The sequence below is a fragment of the Thunnus maccoyii genome, chromosome 12 (assembly GCF_910596095.1).
Source record: "Thunnus maccoyii chromosome 12, fThuMac1.1, whole genome shotgun sequence".
In the NCBI taxonomy this organism is placed as follows: Eukaryota; Metazoa; Chordata; class Actinopteri; order Scombriformes; family Scombridae; genus Thunnus; species Thunnus maccoyii.
Window position 1 is genome coordinate 27,697,177 of NC_056544.1, and position 11,115 is coordinate 27,708,291.

Below are 11,115 nucleotides of genomic sequence, written 5' to 3' on the forward strand. Positions count from 1 at the left end.
CAGGTAAAAGTACAACAGAATAAACTTAACTGTTAAACACACAACTGCTTCATCGTACACAGCAAAGAACTAAGTTTAGAATAGACATGCAACACAAACTAACACTAAACTGAACTTAAACACTATCTGAAACATGTATGATATGCACAAGAAATACATCAAATCATAACCTACTATTCAGTTTTCTTTCACATGTTCGATCGAAGTGTCGACTTCGGATGTACCGTAAAGAAAACAGCCTACCTTTGAAGAAACAGCGCGTCTGGTCTTCAATCAGCCCAAAACAGCACATGTCACCCAGCTGTTTATATCCCTCCACTGGCTGCCAGTTGCTGCCTGCATCAAATTCAAAACCCTGACACTTGCTTACAAAATAGCAACTAAAACGGCTCCTGCCTACCTGAACTCCCTCATTCAGGTCTACACTCCCTCCCGCTCACTACGCTCTGCCAACGAAAGGCTCCTGGTACCACCACGACCACAACAGGGCCCTAAGTTGCCAGTTAGACTCTTCTCCTCTGTAGTTGCCTGATGGTGGAATGAGTTACCAAACTCTGTTCGATCTTCAGAGTCCCTCTCAATCTTTAAGAAAAGACTGAAGACCAAGCTCTTTCGTGAACACCTCTGCACTGCGCTTCTATGCACTCTAATCATTGCCTTGTTGCACTTCCTGTTGGCATCTACGTCCTATCGGGCCCAAACTTAAGCTTTAGGGCACTTACTGGTGTTGTTGTCTCCTGACTAGATCCCTGCGTGTGTTGTATCAACTCTCATATGTACGTCGCTTTGGATAAAAGAGTCTGCTAAATGAAAAATTTAAATGTAAACAATGCGTTGGCATGAAGAAAGACTCTCTTAAGTCGGGCTCAGCCACTTTTTTCTGATTATCTCTTCCTCATAAAAGTGCAACATTAAGGAATTAAATTTTGTGTACGTTGCATATATTTTCTAGCATTAAGATTTGCTGCACTCAATTATCAGCAATGGTCCTGGTCCTTACTGTGAAAGCTGTTCTGTAACCGGAATATGAACATAACAATGTTAAGACGGCTGTATATACATGTATTATTTACATCGAAGGAGTACTTGAGATAGTTTTTTTATTCTGATCTTTATCGGGTCCTGCCATATTTCCAGCCAGGTTTCTGCATCTGCAAACTGATGTTTATGCTGTGCCTCATTTGAAGGAGCACTTTCACTTCTCTTGCTTATAGCTCGTCGTCCGCTTTCAGGAAGGAGAATATTGCTTCCTCCAGCTGACTGGATAGGAAGAGACACATTAATTTAACATATTGTTTTTTTTGTAGACCTGTGATGGGCAACGAAGCTGTGTTTTGCCTTTACCGTAGTTTTACCTTGTCAGTTTATGGCTTTCGGTTCCTCTTGGCATGACGGGTTTGTCGGCAGTGACGCTGGACAGCCCTCATGGAAGCTGTGACTCTCATGTCCACCAGATGTTTAGCGATATCTCCAGTCTGCCAGCCTTCCTTCCACAGACTCCTGATGAGTTGCAGGTTGATCCTTGCCATTTCTGTCACTGTAGTATCGCCGTAGTATGCGCAGTAGAGTCCTTTATAGGCCTGGGATGCCTTTTTGGGCAGGATCTTACACGTAAAACCACGCTTCCACGGCTCCTCCCCGCCATCTCCTCCTCTCACGGCTCCAAATTGAATTGAATTTATGTGTTTATGAATAGAAAAGGGCACAAGCCCTGAGCTCTCTACCAGGTTCATGAACTAACTACCGCAAGGCATCACTCTGCTCTTCTGCTCTGAGCGTATAGCGTACTTCTGCACTAGGACACCTTCATTATGGACACAACCAAACTGTATAGAGGGAGCTGCTCCAGGCCAGTCAGGAAGCCAGCAGGCTCCGTACTGGTGCCGCTGGTGCCGCCGGTGCACGTGAAAACACGCATGAAGTCAGACGTGTCAATGAGGTGCTGCGAACACTGCGCCACTTTACCATGAGACTCATTCATTAGGATAAAGGCCTACTGAATTTGTGAATGTGTCATTTTTTGTGAGGTGTTTTCATTTTACAATAAACACTTTTTCTTGACTTCACTTTTAGTGCTGCAATATAACAATAACAATAATAATAATAATAACAAAAGTATAATTATAGCCTACTGCTGAAAACATGCATTTATCAAAAGCACATAAATTAGATACTGTGAGCCTGTTTTCTTCATTGAGATTCTCCAACAAAATGAAAATAAAATCAATGCAGTCAGACTTCGGGGGTTGTGCGTCTCACTGATCACAGCCTAATAGCCTCGCTGATGGCCGGCGATTGATAGACAATAGGACACGGACAACAGCACTGATTACATGTTGCACACGTTTGTTTCGATCACCCACTCACTCACTCATCTAATTTAACATGACAATCATCTCCATCTATTATGTTCAACAAGTGGACGGGGTTCTTACAATTAGGGGACGGGGGTGTACTGGCTTATAAATTAGCATCTCTACAGATGTGTGTTTTTACCTCTCTGTTGGAAAACAAAGTCTCGATAAACAACTTTAATTCTGGCTCGTTTGTACACTTTTGTATTTTTATAATTCCATAGTATTTACATGTCTTGTTGAGGGTGAATACCATTGATTAAGTGTCTTACATTTCATCCCAAGTACAACAAAACTCCAGTGCACAAAGTGATAAATATCATTTCTCTCAAAGACTATTTTTCTGGCATTTCTGCTTTAGCCTATTCAACAGTGACAGCAGAGAGAGAGGAAAAGCAGGGAACAACATGGAACAAATGCTTCAGTCAGGAATCGCACAGCTCGCTGCGGTTAGTGATCAAAACTGAAATATGGTAAACACTTCACTAAGTGTGCTACTGATTTGTGAAAGTCATGAGTTCATGATTACAGTTAGAGTTATACCGTTACCATGACTGTGCTGAAAGATGCTGAAAGAAATGTTTAATATTGTTTTCACTGAACAAGTGTTAAGAGTTATTTTATAGATTTGATGTTTAGTTTTGATTTTGATCACTGATTGAATATCAAAGAGGCTACAGCCCAATATAACCAACAGTGGATACAAACTGTTTCTATACAAATTGTGATGTCAAAATATAGAAACAGAAATGTTATTACATCTTATGGCAATCTTTTATTGAAATACACATGATTCTCTCTCTCTCTTTCTCTCTCTCTGTCACACACACACACACACACACTGTCTGAGTCTCTTCTACTTTCTGTCAGTCAGATTCAGAGAGTCTGTACAGTTCGGACTGTTCACATGCACCACCTGCTGGTTGTTGGTTTGCACTGCAGCTCTTGCAGGATAAAGCAGCTCTCTACATCTCTCCACTGCCGCCGCGCGGCACAATTACTGCTGCAGCTGCGGCTCCAAATGAATATAGAAACATCTGTAATTTTCAACAGAAAACATGTTTTGAAAGAAAGGCAATGACGTTTGGATTTCATTTCATACAAACTTAACAAGAAAATGAATCACAAAATGTTCAAACTGTATTTCAGTTCCTGTTTTCTTACAATATTCACTTATAAAAACTAAAAACATTCAACAGATGTGTTGACAGGAACAGTGTTTGAAATACCACTATGGCAGTTCCTAGTTAAAGATTTTTTTAAATTATAAAAACTCACTTATATTTATTCTTAAATAATGTTTTGTTCTTTGTTGATGTCAAATCTGTTTTATGAATTATTCTCCCTGTCTGTTCAATAACTCACTCTAAATACTTTTAGTTTTTAAAAGGCTTATTTAAATACATACTTACTGACATACTTACACTTTTCTTTTTGTCTGACATTTTATGCACCAAATGCAGAAATTATTAATTTTTTAGATTTTGTTTCATATAAAGCTCATAAGGAAACATTTTTAATTAACACAATTACAAAATGTTCAAACTGAACTAGTCTGTAAAATGTTCACTGTATTTCAGTTCACTGTTTTCTTACAATATCCACTCTTATAAACTGAAGCCAACCAAAAGATATCTGACAGATGTGTTGACAGTAACAGTGTTCGAAATCCCCCAATATGGTTTCCAAATCCATTTTTCATAACATTCTCAAAACACACTGATCGGTTTTATTAGTTCTTTTTTCTTGATCTTACATTTGTTAAAACATCTGATGATTCAGGCTGAATGCTTTCATTGTGAAGCTCTTTGTAACTTGTGGCCTTTTTTAAATCCATCTTTACTGACTCTCTTACATACCATCTCAAAGCGAAAGCTGATCCTGACCTCTCAGAGAAGGTCAAAGGTCAGGATCCGCTCCGGCTCCGCTGAGGCACAACAGCTGCTTGTTCAGACAACCAGAGTCCAGCTTTATGAGGAGTTCACCTTTAATTTGATGCGACTGAATGAATCAATACAACATTTATAAACATCACAATCATTTTATACACCTAACAAATAATTACACATAAAACCTCTCATGTCAGATCTGTAAATGTCAGACACATTTTAACAGATTTCCCCACATTGCTGAAATTTCAGTGGAGCTTTTTCGCCCTCTAGTGGCGGCAGGATGTACGACAACCTGTCATGCTGTTAAATAAAGTTTATTCATACAAGCACATTTCATACACAAGGAAATTCAAAGTGCTTTATAGAATGCAAAAGAATAAAAGAACAAAAAGACAAAAAGAAGAAATAGAAGAGTTAAATATATAAAATAGATTTTAAATAAAGTAAAGGAGCATTTAAAAGGCAGCATGAAAGATAAAAATCATGAAGTGCAGCCTCTAGTAGTCTGATATCCTCAGCTAGTTTGTTCCAGATGTGAGCAGCACAGGAGCTAAAGGCAGCTTCCTCATGTTTATTATGAACTTTAGAAACCACATGAAGACCAGAACCAGCTGAGCTGAGAGATCTGGAAGCGTCATACTGTATGAGAAGATCTGATGAACCTTTTAGAGATTAACGGACAAGCAGTAATACTTTAAAGTCAATTATTTGACACGCTGGTAAACATTGTAGTGATCTGAGAACTGGAGTAATATACTCTGCCTGTTTTAGTCTTTGCGTTCTGGATCAACCGGATCTGTCTGGCTGGTTTCTAACAGAGACCTGAGAAAAGTCCATCACAGTCGTCCAGCCTGCCGGAGACGAAGGCTTCAACATGAAACCTCTGATCATTCAGATGTTCTTGAGATGGTAAAATGCTGATTTTCTGACAGATTTAATGTGACTTACTGAAATTTAGGTCTGAATCCTCCTCTAGCACATTTTGCTTTATGATTATAATGATAAGAGTCCACTGATTAACAGTTTTATGTGTAATTTAAATGCAAGTACTGCTGGCTGAACAGCTCTTTTAAGAATAAGAAAGGAAAACCCATCTTTTGCTCCTTACCTCTCTCCTCCTGATTGGATGTTACTGTTACTTTGATAGCCTATTTATATTCATGTGGTCTGTAAGTTGTGCTAACGATGGACCGAGACGATCCTCCTCTACTTTGGGACTGTTTTCAGAAAAAAAACAAAGGAATAAGCAAACCTGGGGGAAGTAAAGTTTGTTTAATTTCAACTCTGCCCTTATATATAATTTAAAACAGCCAGTTGTTGAATTGTACTCCCATTCCCTGTGATGATACAGTTTTATTTATCCAGAGAGTGAGGGTATTAAAAATGGTTCTGTACTTCTGGGCATTTTCCTGAACAAGTTTGGTGAATATATTTTGTTTTAAGGCTGTGATGTGACCTCTCATTGACTCTCTGTGAAAATTAAACTGATCTGAAAAGCCCCAAGAAACTCAGAATCATAATAAACACCGAACAGTTCTTCAGTTTTCTTCTACAAACACATCAAACCTGTAACCTGAAGCTAATTGAGCTTCCGCAAACACGTCTTTGGACTCGAAATTAAGTTTCTATCTCTATTAGTTTTATATTTTTGTCTGAAAGAATTTAGCTGTACCTGAATGACTGTCAAAATATGCCTCAGTTAAAGGTGATCTATGTATTTTTTGATACATTTTGCCAGTGTAGGCAGCAAACAGAAGGACACAAAATGTCCTCACACTCCTACTTAAAGTTTTCATATGTTGTCTTAATAGTTCTCATCTTTTTAAAATGTATTTATGTATATTTGTGTGGTAATATTTTCTGTTTATGCTTCTTCTTCGATACATAGACCTTAAAGGAGCTTGTCATATAAATAATAGTTGACTTGTTGTTAATACTTTTATTCCTTTCAATAGGGAGTCTGTTCTTTCTTTCACTTACTACAGGTCTTACAGACTGATTGAGTATGTGGACTAAAAGACCACATAAGTGAATATAGAGTATAATTTGTTGGTAGAGATCTTGCTTTTGTTTGGTTTTGCTTCTCAACTTTGGAAAAGACTCCTGAAAAGTCCCAGAAAAGCTGAATCCGTGCTCATTTTAAGAAGCTTAATTTAATACTCACTTGTTTTTGTAGGCTCTTTCTGGGTATTATAACTTTATTTGTGGTTTGTACACTTTTTTGTGTCCTTATTATACATAGTATTCTCTGTTTCTTCTTCATTCTTTCCATATTCTCTCTCTTGTAATAGTTTTAAAAGAGTTTTCTTGCTTGCTAGTAACAATCAGAGACACTGTTTGTGTGTCATATGAAGAATTCTTCTACAGAGAACATCTTTGCAGTGTTAGCTTCAACTGTTGTGAGCTAAAAGGAGGTAAAACTGTAACTGTCCCATTTTTATTGTGGTTGCAGTTAAACTTGCACTGCCCCTTTAAAAAAACAACCCCTCTCGCTGGAATCCCTCCCTCCCTCCCTCTTCTTCCTGCTCGGAAATACGACCAGCTCCACTCTGTGCAGCTGTTTCCTTGTTCCCGCCCCTTCACTGATCTGCCACTGTGACATTGGTGTAACTAACACGTGGTAATGCAAAAGCTGACGAGCCCCATGCAGTGAAGATCAGCAAATGAAAAGGAACAAAAGGAACAAAAGTTTGTTTAGGACCAGAGGACAGACTTGTTGTTTCAGTACAGAAGTGAAACTCACACATTCACTGCCACGAGGTGAGATGGAGCAGGAAGGAGTTCAGCTGAACCGGGAAACATTTTCTTGTTCAATCTGTCTGGATCTACTGAAGGATCCGGTGGCTATTCCCTGTGGACACAGCTACTGCATGAGCTGTATTAAAAGCTTCTGGGATGAAGAGGATCTGAGGAAAATCTACAGCTGCCCTCAGTGCAGACAGACCTTCACACCGAGGCCTGTCCTGATGAAAAGCACCATGTTAGCAGATTTAGTGGAGAAGGTGAAGGTGACTGGACTCCATGTAAAAACTTGCTTTTATCATGAGGAGGTGATGAAGATGTTCTGTCGTACTGATCAGCAGAATATCTGTTCTCTCTGCCCTGTGGATGAACATAAAGGCCACGACACAGTCTCAGCTGCAGCAGAAAGGACTGAGAGGCAGAGAGAGCTCGAGGTGAGTCGACAAAAAATCCAGCAGAGAACCCAGAATGGAGAAAAAGACATGAAGGTGCTTAAACTGGAGGTGGAGAAAATCAATCGCTCTGCCGATAAAGCAGTGAAGGACAGTGAGAAGATCTTCGCTGAGCTGATCCGTCTCATCCAGAAAAGAAGCTCTGATGTGAAGCAGCAGATCAGATCCCAGCAGGAAACTGAAGTGAGTCGAGTCAAAGAGCTTCAGGAGAAGCTGGAGCAGGAGATCACTGAGCTGAAGAGGAAAGACGTTAAGCTGCAGCAGCTGTCACACACAGAGGATGACTGTGAGTTTTTACATTATTACCCCTCATTCACATGTTTCAGTGAGTCTACAGAGTTACCCAGCACTAAAATCCGTCCACTGCAGTATTTTAAAGATGTGACAGCAGCTGTGTCAGAGCTCAGAGATAAACTACAGGACATCCTGAGGGAGAAATGGACAAACATCTCACTGACAGGGACTGAAGTGGACGTTTTAACCTCAAGTCCACAACCGGAGCCCAAGACCAGAGCTGAATTCTTACAATATTCACGCCAAATCACCCTGGATCCAAACACCGTAAACACACAGCTATCTTTATCTGAAGGGAACAGAAGGGCGACACTGATGAGAGAGGAGCTATCTTATCCGAGCCACCCGGACAGATTCATTAGATGGCGTCAAGTCCTGAGTAGAGAGAGTCTGACTGGACGTTGTTACTGGGAGGTGGACTGGAGGAGGAAACGAGTCACGGTCGCAATCGCATACAAGAGCATCAGCCGAGCGGGGCCCATGACTGAGTGCGCGTTTGGATTCAATGACAAGTCTTGGGCGTTCGAGTGTAACTGCAGCACTAGTTATAAATACATACATAACAGCATCAAAACTTCAGTCTCAGGTCCTTGGTCCTCAAGACTTGGAGTGTATCTGGATCACAGAGCAGGTATTCTGTCCTTCTACAGCGTCTCTGAAACCATGACTCTCCTCCACAGAGTCCAGACCACATTCACTCAGCCTCTCCATGTCGGACTTTGGTTTAGTGGCTATAATGGAGCCACCGCTGAGTTCTGTGAGCTGAAGTAGATAAGTGATGTTAAAGAAGAAAGTGTGTGTTTTTTTTTCAGTTTTTCTTCTTTATATTGTTTATTCAAAAGAAAATGTTCTTATGAAGGAGCTTCTAGACAGTTTCTAGCTTTCATTAACTAGATATACAGTGCAGAGAAAGTATTTGGGAACACTTTTATGTGTTTTTCAGGTATTTAAACACATTCAATTCAAACAATGACTAAGGTTAAACCACCGACTGTATCGTGGTTTCATTTTCCTCTGTTTAATCTTTGTTCTATTCATTACCAATGAATCTCCTGTCGCTGCACATCGATCACTTTTCACCTGTCAATTAGCCGATCATGACCAGTAATGGCAGAATTATAATGAGAGCCTTTACTTAAGTAAAAGAACTAAAACATTAATGTAAACATGGCTGCAACTAACGAATATTTTCATTAATTGTTTTGTCTATGAAAACAGCCGTCAAAATCTCCTATAGTCCAAGGTGGTCTTGTTTTGTCTGATCCATAGTCCAAAAATTAATAAAAATTTCACATTTAAGAAGCTGCAACCAGTAAATTTTTGGTATTTTAGCTTTTAAAATAAGACTAAAACAATGAATAGATGATCAAAATAGTTGCAAATTAATTTTCTGACAATCAACTATACGATTAATCGATGCAAAAGGTACAAAGTTTGCCTCTGAAATGTAGTGGAGTAGAAGACGCAGTAAAATACAAGAGCCTTAAATTTAGTTTTTAACTTGCAGTGCTTGATTATGTATACGGTACATGTCCTGGTTACCTGCCTGCTCAGCTGCTCAGTATATTAGCCTCAGTATAGATGTTGGACTCTGGACTCTGATGCTGCCAGGTCGCCTGTGTTGCTCAGTCCAGCCTTGTTTCCCTTTTACCTGCTTCTCATCCTTTGGTTTTGTCAGATTTTGTGTTATACTAGTACTATACCCATCGCAGCCTTTCAGCTTCAAGGTTGTGCGAGTATTTAAAGGACCCTTTTTATACACAATCCTTCAATTGTAGGTGACAGTGAGTTATTGGAAAAACTTTGCAGACATTTAAATTTGATTGCAAAGTCAACAACCATCTTTGACCCCATAATATCTTCTCTGCCAGGCCGGTACTGCAGCCTGCTTCAGTTCTTGTTTATTTTGACTCTTTTAATTATTTTTTTTTTACCTTCAGTCGGGTGTTCAGCAATAAAACACATGCTCATTTGGACTGAGGTCATGTGACTGAAGAGCATTCCTGTTTGGCCATGAAAACTTTTACTGTTCAGGATTATGCTGCGTTGCCTGACACTGGAGGATGTGTATGAAAAGGTTTCCTGTTCAACTGATGTGGATGTACATCATTAATATCATCATGTTAAAGCTAAAAGTCAGTACTTCAAGATATAAGTCATTATTTCATTTGTTTACATGAAATTCACAATCCTGTATTATTGTAATCCGTATTATCTTTTTTCCTCCACAGTGTGCAGATATTGGTTTTATAGTTGCTGTGTGATGATTGTGATTGGCTGAGGATGTAAATAAACACACATGGAAACTCAGAGTGTGATTTGCTTATTGCTGTCTAATGATTGTATTGCAACCTTCATGTTTTTAATCATTATTTGATCTTCAGGACTAACAATAAACTGCTTAATGATCAAAAGTCTGACGAGGTGTCGAGGATCTTTGAATTTGATCTATTCCAGGTTTGGTTTAGAGAGGTGGATCTGCTGTCATCTCAGATATTATGATGTTAATTCTTGCATGAATTCCTAAAGTTTTTATATTAACTTCATAGTATTATCCCCATCCAGATTTATAGTGCCTAATTCGGCTATAGCAATCCTTTAAAGCATGGTTTCCAAACCTTTTTTGTACCACTGAGGGTTTTATAATGACAATGTCATTGGAGACTGACTGATAAGCACATGTGGGGAAGTTCACATGCACAAACTGTGGTTTTGGCATGATCAAATGGCAGCAGGAGAGAAAAGAAAACGTAGAAGAATGAAACTTTAAAGACACTGAAACATAATTTAATTTGGTCTGTGTTTCATTGTGGTTACTGACTACACAGACCTCTCAGCAACACTGTGATAATGTCCTCACACAGATTTAATATACTGCTGCATGCTGAAAGGTGGTGTTGACAGACTGGTAAATATGTACTGATTAAAAAAAAATCAGCATATTGTTGTTGGGGTGTGTCAGGGAGTGATAAGGAAAAATGCAGAATAAACAGGCTGTGCTGAGTTCAAGTTAGTTACAGTAAAAACAGCCTTAAATAGACAATAAAGTAATTTTTTTCATTCAGCAGCTTTTTTTTCACATAAACACAAAACTTGAGGTTACAAAGAAAAGCTGCACACTTTACACACAATATAAAAGGGGTGGAGGTCTTTCTTAAGGCACCACAGGTCTATCTTTATTATAGCCAAGTAACTGTCAAGTTTATTTTGCTGTCACAACTTTTCATTTGAATAAGAGTCCTTAGGGTTAGTAAATGGCTGTTGGAGGAATTTTTTTACAAAGAAGTACTTCCATGAATTAAAACAATTATTTTTGTTCTTCTAAAGTGACAGTAAAAAAAAACGCTCTCAAACCACTTCACCTCCTGATATGAATCAAAT

At 39.0% G+C, this 11,115-nt stretch overlaps 1 protein-coding gene across 1 annotated transcript; it reads left to right on the top strand.

The window, feature by feature from the left end:
- Positions 1 to 7,644: 7,644 nt before the first annotated feature.
- Positions 7,645 to 9,056, top strand: LOC121909295 (tripartite motif-containing protein 16-like protein; the record flags this gene model as incomplete). Its single annotated transcript, XM_042429772.1, has 1 exon — positions 7,645 to 9,056. A coding segment is annotated over one exon (861 nt), but the record flags the coding sequence as incomplete, so codon positions are not given.
- Positions 9,057 to 11,115: the final 2,059 nt, after the last annotated feature.